Below are 16137 nucleotides of genomic sequence, written 5' to 3'. Positions count from 1 at the left end.
CTGGCCCGTCCCCCGGTGCTGCGGCCAATAGGCGCCCTGGCCCCGGCCCCCTCCCGGCCCCTCCGCGCCCGCCCGGAACGCACAGAAGCCGCATTCAGCGTCCCCGAGCGCAGCGCCGCGCCCCCGCCGCCGGCTCAACAAGGCGCGTTTGTCTCGGAAGCGCCAACGGGGCCATTGTCCCACCGCCGGACCCTGAGGCTGGGCTGAGCTCCCAGCCCCGGAAGGGGATTCGAGGGTGCCTGGGAAACGGGGTGGCGTGGTGGTGGTGATGAGGGCAGCCCAGCTCTGGGAAAAGGGAGGTGGCTAGACCAATTGGTGAACTTTTATTGGGGGTTCCGGAGCCCTAAAGATCCAATGTAAGGTATGGGCTCCTGGTTCAAGAGTCAGGGCAAGCTGGGGACATATTTTTGGGGTCCTAAATGTGGATGAGAGGGGTGGGGGTCATGCCAGAATCCCTTGAGGGAAGCTCAGACAAGGGACCTATCTGCAACCAGTCATGCCACTAGGAGGTCTCAGCTGCCACACCTCTCCAGGGTGCCCATAAGGATTGAGCATAGCACAGGCTGCAGGTGCCCCATCCCCATCCACCTTTTTTCAGTTCCTGGCTTCCCTCCTCACCCTAGAGGACCAAGGATAGGAAGTAATGCCCGCCTGAGTTGGGAATGCACAGCTCCAGCTGTGGGCAGTGCAAAACCAGCTGGCCACTCAGTGGGGCATGGGCCACGTCAGAGCCCCACTGCCCCCACCATTATGGGCGACTCTGGAATGGGGAAAATTCCACATCATCATGGCTGCCGGGGATTTTTCCATATCTGATGGGCTGGCTTTCCAGCCTTGCCCTGGCACTCTTGCCATGGTCCTGGGATGCACATGCACCGAGGCAGGCCCAAGGCATTCCCTAGGGCAGCAGGCTTTGGCTCCAGAGGCCCTGACCCCATCCCTGCCTCTGCACGGACATATACCACCCTATCCCCATGAGCATGCCAGAGCAGAACATAACCCTCCCCACCCACAGCAAGACCCAGCCAAGAGGGGGGCCCTGGGTTCTCTGGTCCCTCTGCCAGAGCCTGCCAAACTCTGGTCTTCCCCCCTGCACACGGTGAGCCTGCAGCCACTGCCCAAAACACTTTGAGAGAGCCTGGGCACAGGCCAAGGCCCTCAGGTGCCGATTGGGGGGACATGGAACCCCAGTCCAAAGCCACATTCCACCACCCTGGCCCCAGCTCCTGATAGCCTTGAGCACCGTCCTGAGCCCTGGTTTCTGGCCCTGGCTCTGCTGTGGGGTCCTAGCAGTCTAGGCAAAGGCATGTTTCTCCAGGTCTCAGCAAGGGCACTGTCAGGGTCAGGTGGGAAGCTGTAAGGCTGTCCCAGCAAAAGTCACAAGTCAGACTGGTGGCAATGCCCACACTGGGGGTTACTGGGTAGTTCTGACCATGAGCCAACAAGGTAAAGCTAGGTACCCCTCAACTCAAGCCTCACAAATCCTTTAGGCACTGGCTTTCACCTCTGGTCTTACTCCAGCAGAAAGCTATGACAATCACAGTTGGTATTTATAGAGTACCTTACTTTCTAGACCTTGATACTAAGTCTGCATAACATTATCACTGAACCTTCCTCACCTACAGCACTCCTGGCTCCCCAGAGAGGCTCCAGAATTTCTACCCCTAATTTACACACAAGGAAGCAATGTTTATAGGGGAAAAGTACCTGGGCTGGAATGTGAACAAAGGGTAGACTCCACGTCACTAGGTGTCCCTTCTCCAACCCCAAGAAGGCTAATGGGACACAGAATTCAATCGTTCCAAAACTCCAGCTGTTTAATAACAAATGCTTCCTCACCCTCACCCCATCACAGCAGCAGGAAAATCACCAGTCCAACCTTGGAGGGAGGGGTGCGCTGCAGAAAACCAGAGAACAGGGAGCAACTGGTGAGGGGCTGGTCCTGCCCCCCATGTCACGGATTCCTGGGAGCATCAAGTTGGGCTGGGCACAAAGGCCTCTCCTCTGCCCAGCCACCAGCAGGGAGCTCCATCCAAGGGAGGCTGGGGATCCAGCCAGAGAGCTTGAGAGGAAGCCAGGGCTGGCAGGGGGAGGAAGGGGATGAAAAGAGAAGAGACTCTGGTCTGCCACCAAGCCTGGGTCCTCTGGCCTGCCTGTGCCAAGTCCAGCTGCCAGGAGCGGGCCTCGCCCATCAAGAGGCTGCTACCACTCACACGGGCCTGGCCTTCTTGGCTTTCTTCTGAGACCTCACAGCGTCGTCGTGGGCTTTCCGCTTCGCTGCCAATTTGGTGGCCTGTGAGGAGGAAAGGGGGATCAAGCTGTGATTGTAGGGTACTTCTCCTACTCAAGGCCATCCCTTAAAAGCAGAGCTTCCGCAGAAACTAAAAAAGCAAATTACCAGGAGAAAAAACAATTATTTGAACCACCTCAGGTCATTAAACATGCCTTTACCTTTGCCTTTATGACTCTATTATGTTATGGGCCCACAGCAAGTTAGTAGGATCCCACGTTCCTAGAGCCAGAGGCAACTGCCCCATTTACCCTTCTCCTTGGGAAAGCTGAGTGCCAATCAAACCTTCACCAGGCTGCTGGGGAGGTGTCAACCTGGAACAGAAGTCTTTTCCCCTGGGGAACATTTGGCAATACCTACTACAAAACACACATAGGCCTCTCAACCTGGCAATGACATGCCTAAGAATTTACCCTGCAGACACTTCAAAGGGATGTGCTCAAGGATATTTTCTAAGAATGCCTCAAAATGAAAAACAATCCAATCCTATCAGCAGGTAACAGGCCACTTGTATAAGCTACAAAAGGGATGGAATCAGCACAGAGGAGAGCAAGCTGGCCCCAGAGTTCACATGTGCAGCCACATCTGGTGGCCATACCTGGAGTCTCAGGCAGATGGCAGGGACTCACCTCTCGGATTTTGCGCCTCTTGCCAAACATGATCTTGTTATAAAGATACTTCTCCCGCTTCTTCATCATCATGATGGCCAGGCGCTTGGCTTCATTCTCCTCCTCCTGGGCCAGCTGCTGCTTGTCCTCCAGCTTCACAGTGCCTGCCATCACTCTGGGCTTCTGGGGACACAGGGTCAACACTTGCGGATGCCCCACCCCCACCAGTCCCCTGGCTCTTGCCCTTCTGGCCCAGGGCTGGTACCAAAGATGGCCAGTGGAGCTGCTTTCCAGACTGCACCCCCAGTCAGCTTCCCAGTACCTTCCCCTCCATCCTCTCCTCCTCCAGGGCTGTCAGTCGGGCCTCTTCTTCCTTTTCTGAAACGGCCTCCACATCTTCTTCCTCCTCCTCTTCGTTTTCTCCCCCTTCATCACCATCACTATCATTGTCTTCCTCTTCATCCTTCTCCTCAGATTCATCCATACTTCCTGTAAATAACCAACGACTTCTGAGCCTGCTCTTCTCCTTGCAGGGTGAGAACTGGGGCCAGGCACCACATTCCTCAGCCACGAAGACATTCCAGAGACGGTGCAGGGCTGCCCCAACCACAGCTCCTTCCGGCACCTCTCCCCACAGCCCCCAACACCTTCAGAGGAAACTCAAGGCGCCTCCTCCGAGCTCTGCCACCTCCTATGTAAATACTGATGACAACTTCCAGACCACTCGTGCTCAGTTACTCTCAACATCAACAGGTGATCATAGAATACAAACGTTGCCTTCTCCTAAGCCTTACTCCAAAGGTAGGCTTAAAGGGCTTTGTGACCCTGCTGCCCACTCTCAGGAGTTTGCTGTCTTTGTAGCCAAGAAGGGAAACAACCAGGTGGGGCCGAGGCCAAAACCAGCCTGGAGGCACCCATCCACCCCATCGCCTGGCCCACTCACCTGGGTGCTCTCCCCGCTGCAGGGCCAGCAGCTTCAGCTTCTCAGGAGGGATATAATCTCCTTCCTTCTCTGATACGAAGGGTGAGAGGTGTGGAGGCAACTGCACTCCAGGGAAGTAGTCTGCCACGGGGAGGAGGAGCCGAGCATTTACACAGTCAAACACCCACTGGGGCTGCACATAATACCTGGTGGTGGAGACAGGTCATGGAAGCAACCTGAAGCCCCACTGCATCTGCGCTTGAGACAGACCTCTACACCCAGAAACCCAAACAGGAGGAGGAAGATGAGAGCCTTGGGGGCTTACCTGCCAATAACAGGTGTCTGCTGCCCAGGCCGGTCCACAATCTGGTGGGTGATGCAGGAGTCTGTGACATCATATGTGGCCCCAATGCACAGAGACTTGTCCCAGGACACATCCCCCCCAAAACTCCTACAGGCACAGGAAGAGCCCACAAGAGTATTCAGTATGAAGTGGCTGTCCTGGGACCCACTGGCCCACAAGCTCACCCTCCCGGGACACTCCTGTCCCCACTCCACACCAGGATCAGCCCTGTCGTCAGGCTAACATATCCAGTGCCAGCTCAGTGGAGGCCTGCCCTAAGCCGGTGAGAAAGTGGTGCCAGCTGCCCTCTGACAAGTGCTTGCCGCATACTCCAGAGCGAGCCAAGCACTCTCCAAGCCCACACAGGTGTATCTGCACAAGCGCCCCGAGGGGTGGATGCTGACACCACCCTGATATTACTGTCGGGCATCTGGGGCGGGACGCAGCCCAGAGTGTGGCAGAGCCAATGTCATCAGCTTCCCACCTGATGACAAAAGCCAGGGCCTCGCGGGGCACCTCACGGTTCAGGAAGAACTTCAGGCCCTCAAAGAGCTTCTTGTGCTTTTCCTGCGCCTCCAGCTCCTTCCTGCGGTCCTCCTCCTGTGTCGTCATCTCCTGCCACAAAAGGGGCCATGGCACCATCAGACCTGCCCACACCCGCACTGGAGGGCAGAGGGCAGAGATGGTCCTCAGCTTCCATCTAGGTCCCTCAGTCCCAACGCCCGCCACTACCCCAGCACGCAGTCCTCACCCCATCAGCAGGAAACTCGTCCACCTCGGCCTCCTCCTCCACAGGCACTACCATGCGGGCCAGACTGGCACCGAGGGCCGCCAGTTTCTATAGGAAAGAAGCAGGGCTGTTGCTTGCAGGTGGGAGATCGTCTGGGTGCACGGTCAGGGTGGAGAAGGTGGAGCAGCAACAGTTCTGGGACATCAGTGGGCTTGCGTTGCAAGGGCAAGCCCCGAGCCCACTCATCTAGCCATGCACAGTCCCACCCCCAGGCCAGGACCCACCCTTCTGAGGGGATTCAGGGCCAGTGCTCTGGAAGCTTCTCTCACCTCCATAGAGCTCTCAGAGTCCAAGGCATAGGTGTCCTCACTGGCCTTCACCTCTGCATGGGCCTGACCCTCCAGCTGCAAGGCAGGGGGAAGATCAGAGGGAGAAGATGCCACAGCCCCCTACATCCATGTGGGGAGAAGGGCCACAGCCCCTGCACACTGAGAAAGACCCAGGCTGGGACCCTACCTTGGGCGGGTAGTGCAGGTTGATCGACTGGTAGAGGCGGAAGTTAACGAAGCCCAGTAGGGTGGTGTAGAACTCGGTGAAGGTGGCCATGACCCTGTAGTCAACATCTGTTGGGTGCTGGGGGGCACACAAGACCCGTTGGCAGTGCAGGTGCAGGTACAGGGGAAAGACAGCACGGACAACCCACATGAGGCAGGGGACTCCAGCCTGCCTGAAGCTCTACCATGGTAGCTCTGCCTTCAGAGCTCTGTTCCATGAGAAGGAGCCATGTGGCATGTCCTACCCGGGAGCATTTTGGCTGAGGCTCTGGACAGGGGTCCCAAAGGTTAGGGGCATCCTGAGGTCAGTCCAAATCCCTGAGCCAGAAAGGGGGAGATGAAAAGGAGAAAAGGGAAAGTTCTGTCATGCTGCTCCCAGGACTGGATGGAGCTCCCCTGCCCCTGCCCAAGCTCCCCAATCATCCTATAAATCCCAGCTCAGACCAGACTTCGGTCACAGAGGTGGCCTTCCAGGGCCAGTCTGGTCACAGCTCATTCCTATGCATCAGTCATCCCATAATCTTCATTAAATGTCTTCTCCAGGCCTAGGCTGCTAGCCTCCCAGAGCCCCACCCCATTGCCAGTCCAGCTGGGAGAGGCGGCCCTGCAGCAAGCAGTCTGTCACCCTGGGTGGACAGAACTCAGCATCCTCAAGCCTTGGCAGGAAGGATGGAGACTCAATTCAGCAACTCAGCCCCAGCCCCAAGACAGAGACAAAGGCACAACTTAAGGATCCAAGATAGGGTGGAACAGCTGCCTGGCTCAGCCCCAGGAAGCTCTGGAGAAATGGTGGGAGAAAAGCTGCTTGCTTGGGGCAAAGGCACACAGCTACCCTCAAGAGCAGCCAACCCAGCAAGTAGGGAACATCAAAGGACTCATCTTTGCCCTTGAGGAGTTGATAAAGCAAAATACAGAAAGGATCTGAAAGCCAGAAAAACAGCCTCGTCTCTTGAGCAGCACTGCCCCCAACAACCCGGGAGGCTAGCCCAGCTCTGCTGACCTCCAGGACCTGGATGGCAGGATATACCGAGCAATAACAAAGTTAGTAGTGATCACAACGTCCCTTTTTATGCTGGCCATGCCTGTGACTTTGAACTGTTTCTGTATCTTGCCACTGGGCAGTGTGAGTGTGAGGATGCAGGGACCAAGAGGTACCCCACGTGTCCCCCTACTCACACCTCCATCTTTCCAAGAGCATCTGAGGACAACTCCATTCTGAACCGCATAGTGCTGAGCAGAGTCCCTCCAACCCCCCCCCCCCCCCCCCCTACTGCCTGCCTGGGTCGTACTTTGAAGAGCACAGCACTGGCTGCTCAGGGAAAGAGGACACAAGGGCCTTAGCTATGACCCAGGACTGGTCCCCCATTCTCCTGCTGAGAGGAAGTAGCAGTAAGCTGGCAGGGAGGAAGGAGGAATGGGCAGTCTGTTCCCTTCCCCCAGGGTCAGCTGTGTGGAGGCTGGCCTCCACAGGGCCCTATTCACTACCCAGAGGACATACAAAGACCAGTCTGAGCAGCACGGGGGTGGGACATCAGAGAGAAGGAAGGAGAGAGAGGGCCAGAGAGGAAGGAAGCATGGCAGGAAGACAGGAAGGAAGGAGGAGGACAGAAGGGAAGGAACAAGGAAGAGGGAAGGGCCAAAGGCTTTGGCACACAAGTGCCTTGAAGAGTGGGAAGAGGGGATTGCTGAGGACCAAGCTACCTCTTACCCACAGACTGCAGCCTACCCCCAAACACCTCCACTGCCCTGTGGTCAGAATGGGTTCTGGCCTCGGACCCCTGCCAACCCAGAGAAAAGGGGAGGGGCCCAGACCCCCAGCTCAACCTGGAGCACCCGATAACTTGGCGGGTGAACACACTGTCCAGCCAGGCTGGTGCATTTGCTGCTCAAGGCACAGGCAGGAAACTGGGTCAAATGCAGGCCCACAAGATGACAAGTCAGGCAGAGGGACAGCCTGGCCGAGACTGTGGAGGGGAATAGAGGCTAATGCTGTCCCACGAGGAGGCAAAACCAGGATTTCTCTCTGTGGATCCCTGCCAAAAATTCCCAGTTTAAACCAAAATAAATAAGTAGTATCATGTGCTAAAACCTTCTCATGTGCTCATCCTCCTCCATCTCTCCCAGTCCCCCCAGCCCTGGGTAGCGGTCAGGGGAAGCTGAGGAGTTACGCAAAGCAGCCTGGCCAAGGTCTGGCAGCCACTAGCGGCAGAGTGAGATGATGACCCCATGGGTCTGAGGGTAGGGTTAGGCTCATCCAAGCCTTGGCAGTTGCTCACTGTTCACTCAGCAACCCCAAAGGGCCAGGCACCAGGCACTTTGAAAGATTTTATTTTTTCTTAAATCCTCAGGACAAGGCTTAGAAAGTGGAAGCACATCAACTGAGGCACAGAGAGGTGCAAGAACATGTCCAAGGTCACCCAGCTGGAGGATGCTGGAGACAGGCTGACTCCAGTTCTTACTATGATGCTGTGCAGTACACTCCTCACCCCATATCCTAGCCCCGGCCACACGCAGGAACCCAGCACATGCTGGACTATGCAGGACAACAAAATCCCCCACTCTGCCCAAGTCCTCATCTCTGTGTAGGAGCCAGAGAAGGAGCAATGGCCCAGCACAGGCCCCTGCCTTCCCCATGAGCATACTCACGTCATGGGAGAAGGCATACGGGGTGATCCACACGATGGGCTGCCCCAGCACTTCAGCCTGGTAGTAAATGCCCTTGATGGACAGGAAGACCTATGGGGAGAGACAGTGTGGTGAAAAGGGCAGGCAAAGGAGGGAGCTGGGCGGTCCCCCCCTTCCCCAGGAGGCCCTGGGCTTACCTTGCGCAGGGCACGGGCAGCAATGACATAGTGCATAAACTCCACAGTGAGCCGGCGGCACAGATGAATGGTCTGCACGTGGCACTTGCCAGTACGTGGGAAGGTGGAGAAGAGGAAGCACATGGAGAGGGCGTCGTCCAGGTCCCGTAGAGCGTCTATGAATGTGGGGTACCTGCAGGACCAAGAGGACAGTGCCCAGAGGCTTGGTCAGTCTGGGTTTCAAGGGGGACCCTGAATCCCTTGCCCACCCTGTTAGTCACCCCAGAGGCCCCATTCCCAATCAGGCTTTGCCACTCTCATCTCCTGACCACAAAGTTGGGCAAAGCCCAGGGGCCTGGCAGTGCCAGCTTCCCTATAGCCTTGGGAGGAACCATGGAATGAGGAAATGCCCACTTAGTTCTGAGGATCAGAGAAATCCCAATGAAGGTTCTGAAGACACCCACTGCTCACCAGTCTCCGCCTGGACCCATTTCTATTTGTGGCCAAAGAGGGTAGACCGAGTCAGTGGCTCGCTAACTCTTTTTCAAGGTGGAAACTGCAGTTCAAAGCAAATATATCTGGATGTCCAAAACAGAAAGCAGAAAAATGTGATGCTGACCTAGTGGACCAAGGGGGAGGGTGGGGCCTGCCCACACTCAGCAGCACTTACAGCTTGGCCCAGCCACAGGTCACCAGAGTGGGTTATGTCTTGTGCCTCACCACCCAGACCTCTAAGTTTGCAGAACCAATTAGAACCAGATGATAAAAATGCTGGAATTTTTTCAGTCCTGGGGCAGGAAAAGTCAGAGCAAGAAAGTGCCTCCAGGAATCCTGTGGTAAATTAGGAAGCTGACGAGAATGAGCCATCCATGGCGGTGGAGGATCCACTACTGCACATCTGCCCTGCTCAGGGATGGGGGCCTGGGTCATGGAGAGGACACTGGAGTACATGTAAGGACACCTGGATTCGCCCCAGCTGTGACCCAGAATGGGTCACTTTGCCTCACCCAACCCTAGTGATATCATTTGGAAAATGACATTGTTGGAACAGACTATTGGTTTAAAACTGGGCTCCTGCAGCTCCCTGGAAACACTTGGGGACAAGTGGACAGACAGGGCCTCAGGTCTCCCTCCCCCAGCCAGAGTGGTTGTCAGGGCCTCTGGCACCCTAACTGCCTTCCAGGAAGTTTTCTTTTGAAGAAAGGGTTCTGCTGCTTCAAAAAGGAACTCTGAAAGCCACGAGACCAGAGGTGGCCATAGTCCTTCCAGGGCAACACTCCTTGCAATGCCTCAGGAGGAACCTGCCAGTCTTCGAACCATACCAAGATGGAAGAAAGGCTGCAGGGGCCTCTCCAAAGACAACAGGAAGAGAGGCATCTGGTTTTCTTGTGTGGAGGTGGGAACCTCAACTGACCCCTCTGGTGCCTCAAAGTTTTCCTCTCTATACCTCATTGACAAACCCACCAATCCAGGGCCTTTGTAGAAATAGCACCTGAGCCACCTGCTTTTTTTTTTTTTAAACGGATGGCTAAGGAAATGGGGGTGACACACACTTGGAACACCACAACCACACAGCCACCTGGTGTGGGCATGAATCCAGACACTTGATTTTTTTTGTGTGTAATTTTACATTTGCTCCACACAACAGCTGTGTGTCACAGGCAGGATAGGAGCTATCGTCTCTCTCTGAGAGAACTTGCTTAGAGCAGGAACTGTTCTCAGGCTACCCAGGCTGCAGAGCTATGGTGAGGACACATGTCGGGCTCCTAAACCAGGGCTCTTCCCATGCTAGCCCATGGCTGGCCTAACTCAATGAGCCAAGTCCATCCGGCCTGGAACTAAGTGTTCCCAGGCCATCAGCCCCCAAGAGAAAGCAGACATTCACTAGCCCAGAATTTCAGAACCTTACCACTACTGACAATTTGGGCCAGGTTGTTCTGTGTGGTGGGGACTGTTTAGCAGCATCCCTGACCTTTACCCATTAAACACCAGTAAGACTCCTCCCCCGCCCCCCAAGCCCAAGTCACAAGAACCACAAGTGCCTCCAGACATTGCCAAATGTCTCCTAGGGGCCCAAACTGCTTGGTTAAGAACCACTGACTTTGCCAATGGATGAGTGGGACTGCTGAGTAGGCTGGGCAAAAAACACTTAAGATCAGAGGCAGCCAGCCATGTCTGCCAGGTGTGACCATGTGCCTGGTGTGCACTCCCAGAACTCTGGCTCTCAATCACCATAGGGCCTATACACCTGCTGTTTCCTCTGCTTTGACCAGGCTTTCCTTTGGCTGGCTGAAACGTCTGCCCCCAAAGACTTATCTGACAAACCTGTAACTAACATATGTCCCCCAGATCCCTTTACACTGTTAGCATCCCACATGGCTCTTGCTGTGACTTGCAATCATTATAGCAATTTGTTTGGTTTTTTTTTTTTTGGTCGGCTTCCTCCAAAAGGATGCCAGCAACATAAGTAGGGTCCTCATCTTAATCCCAGTGCTTAGACTGAGTCCCCAACTCACCGCTCCTTGACAATGTGATCAAGTTTGTAGTTTGGTTTGTTGTCCTTCAGACGCTCTACCGTGTTCCACTCACTCTTCCCATAGGCCTTCCGGAGCTTCCGGACGAACACCTGGGTGAGAGAAGATCACTGATGCTGGGACCAAAGGCTCCTAGAGACCCCTCTTTCATCGAAGAGGGATACATGGGGCAGAAGGACTCTCAAGGCCTTCTGAAGCTGACCACAGCTGTCTGATTGTGCCATCTGACCCCCTCAAGCCCAGGATGTATAAAACAGCAAACTCCAAAAAACATCAAAACTGACCCACACTGATAATCAGAGCCAGCTTTCTGCACCCATGATGGATGACCAGAGATAACCACTTAGAAGGCTGACTCCTCACATTTACATGAAAACATGTTTTCAGCTCTATTTTCCAACTGAGGCCAAGTGACTCGCCAGCAAAGCAGCCCAGGGCCAGGAAGGCTGGCCTTCATTCTCAGCACCAGTCTGCACAGGCATGAAGCAAGCCACGGGCCCACATATGGGGCTAGGTCACACAGGAAAATGCACTTGAGGCCAGGCATGGGCCCAGAAGGTCCTCCAAGCCAACTGATTTCTTCCCTATAAGTACTTTTGGTCAGGCCTGCCCTTGGTGCTCTTCAAAGGCTCTAAAGCTGCCTCTGCTAGTGTCGTGAACAGCAGCTCCAAGACAGCCATTTTCCACAAGAGGGCCAGCAGCAGGCGCTGGCCAGTCTCCTGTGGCCACCAGGCGGCGCCTCACCCTTCCTAGCACAGGGCCTCAGCCTGGCCCTGCAGCTCAGTGAAGGCTTCAGTAACAGTAGTCTACTCTCAATTACCTCCATTTGGTCTATGAGGGTTCTACTTTCCCTGTGGTATTTAAGCATTTAATAGTTTCTATTCGTGAAATAAAAAGTTTGGTCTCCTGGGAGCAATTCCAGAACGAATTCAAAAAGCAGTGGTTTCTTTGGGCAAAGAATACACAAAAAAGCCCCTCAAATAGTACCACCTTTGCTTCAAAGGCAATAAATTTATTCTTCCAAAAGACCCAGGGGAAAGGTACAACAGGTAAAGCATTAATCATTTGCCAGGTTCTGTGCAAATGATTTCCACCCATGTGATCTCATTTGGTTAATCCTCAAGACATTCCTTTGAGGTAGAATTACTTCACCCTTCCATAGGCTTGCTCAGAGAGGTTAAACAATCTGCCCAAGGTCACGGGTGGTGGGTCACAGAGCAGCGATGGACCCCATCCAGACACTAGAGCCTAGGCCTTACCTTGTACTCCCGGAACTTGTTGACAATAGGTTCGTGGAGGAGGAACTTGATGTCTTTGAGAAGGTAAAAAGTTCGGGCTGCTGTGGAGCCCTTGTTAACCTTCTTCTTATGTTTGGGTTCATGGGGATAAATGCCCTTCAGGATGCACAGCCGCCTGGAAGATAAAAATTATTCCTTCTGTAGGTAAATGTACTAAGCACTGGCCACATCAGGCCAGCAAAACAGCAGTGAACAATGAAAATGGGGGCCTTGCCCTTAGAGAATTCACATCTTAGTGCAGGATCTGACAATCCCAAGTTCCCCCAAAACCACCTAACGTAGACTGTCACAAGCACCAGAAAGGAAACAATCAGAATGCTAACAGGGGCCAGATGGCAGGTATCCTTTTTTCACAAAGGGAGTCAGGAAAGGCCTTGCTGAGAAACTCACACTTCAGCCATATAAAAGGTAGAGGGAAAGGCATCCTAGGAAGGACAGAGGCTGTAGGAGCGAAAAGTGCTGTGTGACTAAAAGTGGGCCATGTGGCAGGGCCCCCAGGCTGTGGAAAGATATGATTTGACTCTATGAGGAGTTGAGAACCCCTAGCTGCAGGATCAGGGGTCTCTTCTGCCAGAATGGAGGGAATGGGTGACAAAGACCCAGTCAGAGAGTAGCAATGCCTTGTACCAGTGGACCTATTCTGATGATTAAGGGTGGCATGACCCATTCTCCAGCTTCCCTAGAGACCACACCTGGCAAAGCACAGCTCACTTACAGCAAAGCCAGATGAGGAAGAGAATGAGAAATTTCAGAATTCTGTACAGAGTTTGTGGTGGCACAGGGAAGATAGGGATGTGGCTGAGTTTTCACCGTTACTGAGCATGATTCATTGCTCAGGACCCCCCGTGGCCCCCTTATGCCACTCCTCTCCAACCTCACCTGAAGTCGGCCAGGCTCAGCTGCAGCTTCTTCCGGGCCTTGTTTCGGGTGATGTAGTTGGTGGCAGAGCCTCGTTCATACTTGGGGAGAAAAAAACCCAAGTGACCATTAGCAATGATTGCAGTGATGGCATCAATCTCTGGGCATGCCTCATGCTAGGGGCAACTATCACTGTGCATAACCAGCTGATAGGCTTCTGGGACAGGAAATGCTATAGGGAGGGAGTCCACCTACCTGAACAAGCTCTCCTGTACTGTCCTTGCAGTACTCAGCATAAAGGACACACACATCTGCATGATGCTGGGGACCATGAGGTTGTTATGGATCAGGTGCTATACCAAAAGCACTTAGTAGTGGCTCTAAGTATTGGCTACTTTGATCAGCAATTATTTTATTTAATCCTCACAACAACCATGGCTTGTGTCCAGGTCACACAGATTTTTAAGGGCTAGAATTCAAATGTAGGTCTGAGTCCTGAGCCTCAGTGCCTAATCCCCTAAACTGGTTTTTTTAACTTTTTCACTATAACCAACCCTTACCACCAGAAGGTTTTTTAGACCTCCCCCTTAATCATCCCCTCTCACAGCCCCACGAAATGTTAATACTACAGACATACCAAAGATCTGTTTAATGTGGTCTTTTAGAGGGCCACAAACCATGGAAATATCTAAGATCCCTTCAACTAATTTTTGTTCCTTTGGGGGTGATATCTGGTTGAAAATGCATGCCCTAAGCCAAAAAACCTCTCCCCTCCATCATTCACTCACTTAACAGAAAATAAGAGGATCTCTACTATGTTCCAAATATTAAGCAAGATGCTATGAGGGCAAGGAAGACAAAAAAGGCCTGGTCTCTACCTGCCCCTAAGGAGCATACTGTCTGATGCAATCATGTGGATGTCTGTAGTGCCAAGATGCTGCCTCATGCTCATATCTCTGTATTCCTGATAAAGAGTAGCAGTTCAAGGTACCAAGCGTGTCCTTTCCAAACAAGATCATCCTCTGCAGTAAAACAGCAGGGACCTGACGGCCAGGTCCAGCTCTAAAGAGATAAACCTATAGCCCCTCAAGAGGTTTATGATCACCCCCCATCATAAAACACACCTTCATTTATTCTTTCCAGACATTGTCCACGGGGGATACAAAGATGAGCTTCAGACTGTCTCAGAAAGTTGGGTTTAAAAGTGTTTTCCATTACATATATGTCTGTCATTATGCTTATCCTTTTAAATAGCAAGTGGATAAATAGTTCTCAACTGGGATGATTTTACTCCCTGGGTGTGTGTGAGATGGAGGGAAGGGAATTAGGCATTTTGGGTTGTTGAGTGGCACTGGCATCTAGTGTGTAAGAAGTCAGGATGATACTAAACATCCTACAATGCACAGGACAGGTCTTTCTACAACAAAGCATTATGTGGCTCAAAATGGTTGTGAAACCCAGCTTTAACAACTGTCGTGACTTGTTTACATATCTGCACCTGTGCTGCAAGTAAAAATTTTCTATCTTAAATCTTTGTGATTCTAAACACTAGCACTTACTGGTTGTTCAACAGTGTATTGGGTTAAATATAAACTGGCAACAGAAACTTTCAATCTGAAGAAAACACAAGACAACTACATCTTCCTCACCTTCATCCCTTCCCCCATCTTTTCATACCACTAAGGTGATTCTCCATACGGCAACAAGAAACCCTTGAAAAACTGTATCGTGGTACTTTCCCTTTAGCTGAGTTGTACTGCACTTGGAATAAAATCCAAGCTCCTCACTGTGGCTCACAGGCCTTATACATCTGGTCCCTGTCTAACCTCAACCTCACCAAATGCCATTCTTCCCTTCCCTTGGTTTACTATACCCTAAGCCATCTTGATGTCTTAATTCCTCGCGCACAGAAAGCTTTTCCCACCTGAGGGTCTTGGCACTGAGTTTCCCCTGCCAGGTTTGCTCGCTAAGCACTCCCATGGCCCAGAACCCATGTGAGATCTTCTGAACTTTCTGATTGCGGCTTAAATGTTGAATAGGAGAGACCTTCCAAGACAACACCAACTGAAGTAATTAGCTTTTTCTATCCACCAGCCTTATCTTTCACATCACATTTAACAATCTGTGATCGTTTTGTTAGGTGTCCACATCCATTTGTTTACGTTTCCCTCTCCAATGTCAAGGGCAAGTCTAACAGAAAAGAGAATAACAAGTTTTGGAAATGATAAACTTGACCTAACGATAAACTTCTCATAATGTTTATTACTGTTTCAGTAAACAGTTGCCTTTCGACTGGGGCTGCACTTGGGGTGAAGCTTTGCTTGGCAACCCCAACTTTGTTTTACAGCCCTACTCCAAGGTTCTTTCCTGAACTTCATCGGACGAATAGCCGTCCTCGCCCATTCTCGGACCCCATCTCGTGGCTGTTTCTCACTGCACTGATCCCAGCCGTTTCTGTACGCATGAAGGGCTGAGGCCGGGAAAGGCGCAGTCCCCTGGCTCCGTCGCTCCCACCTCCGACCCCCCCCCCCCCAGCGCCACCCCGTCCGGTCATATGCCCCACTTACCTTCTTCTTCTCTAGGCCTCCCATGGCTCCACGTTGAAGGGTCTACTAGCGCCCCGTGGGCAGACGGCGCCACTTCCTCCCGCAACGTGCCCGCTTAGGGTCCCGAGGCCCCTACGCCGCGGGTCTGCGCGGGCTGCCCGATGAGGTGCCTGAGCGAGTCTGGGGAATTATTTGACTTTCCTCCTCGAAATTTACTACTGAACTTTCTGGAAAAAAAATTCACTGAGACCTCTCTTTAGAGTTCTTTTCCATCTGTGGACCTATTTTAGACAGTTTTAATGTTTCAGCGAACGCAGATTTTCAGGCGTTTCTATAGACATCCTGATGACGATGGCTTGACTTTATGAGCCCCGTTGCATGTTGGGATGGAGGGAGGCGGAAGGCCCTGCGGCTGCAGCGCAGTACCTTCTGGGATTCCAAGGACGGCTACACTCTGAGGTGCGTGAGCGGCAGTGGCGTTGTCCCGGTAACGGTTGCTAGGCGTCGTGGGAACTTGGGAATTTGGCCTCTGTGGAGGAAAAACCACCGCCAGGGGCGCTGAGTGAAGCTGGACTCTGTTCCCCGCTGGCCTGTGTGGGTTTTCCTTTGGTTCTTTGGCTCTTAGTGGGGATAAAGTAGATCAAAAGCAGACT

The 16137-nt window shown here is 52.9% G+C and overlaps 1 protein-coding gene across 2 annotated transcripts; it reads right to left on the bottom strand.

Annotated features, from left to right (window-relative positions):
* Positions 1–1791: 1791 nt before the first annotated feature.
* Positions 1792–15663, bottom strand: PES1 (pescadillo ribosomal biogenesis factor 1). Of its 2 annotated transcripts, none has more exons than XM_003994796.6 (15): positions 15506–15663; positions 12960–13039; positions 12042–12195; positions 10765–10874; positions 8270–8441; positions 8094–8183; positions 5410–5526; positions 5223–5297; positions 4915–5001; positions 4648–4778; positions 4146–4271; positions 3842–4026; positions 3221–3387; positions 2920–3081; positions 1792–2293 (listed from the first exon to the last, which is right to left on the bottom strand). In XM_003994796.6, the coding sequence occupies exons 1-15, from the start codon at positions 15527–15529 to the stop codon at positions 2210–2212; spliced, it is 1764 nt and encodes a 587-aa protein (XP_003994845.3). In that variant the 5' UTR covers positions 15530–15663; the 3' UTR covers positions 1792–2209. The 2 variants fall into 2 exon arrangements, with proteins under 2 accessions (XP_003994845.3, XP_019670330.3); XM_019814771.3 differs by having other exon boundaries at positions 2920–3078.
* Positions 15664–16137: the final 474 nt, after the last annotated feature.

The sequence above is a fragment of the Felis catus genome, chromosome D3 (genome assembly GCF_018350175.1).
Source record: "Felis catus isolate Fca126 chromosome D3, F.catus_Fca126_mat1.0, whole genome shotgun sequence".
Lineage (NCBI taxonomy): Eukaryota > Metazoa > Chordata > Mammalia > Carnivora > Felidae > Felis > Felis catus.
Note: the sequence above shows the minus strand (reverse complement) of the source record. Positions and strands in the feature narration are given on the sequence as shown.

What these genes read in the sequence shown, in the direction of transcription:
- PES1 (XM_003994796.6), bottom strand. Translation starts at nt 15,529, where the DNA reads ATGGGAGGCCTAGAGAAGAAGAAG. An exon ending in ACCTGCACTACCCGCCCAAG is followed by an intron (nt 5,298 to 5,409) that starts GTAGGGTCCCAG and finishes CCTGCCTTGCAG; the next exon opens with CTGGAGGGTCAGGCCCATGC. An exon ending in ACTCTGAGAGCTCTATGGAG is followed by an intron (nt 5,002 to 5,222) that starts GTGAGAGAAGCT and finishes TCTTTCCTATAG; the next exon opens with AAACTGGCGGCCCTCGGTGC.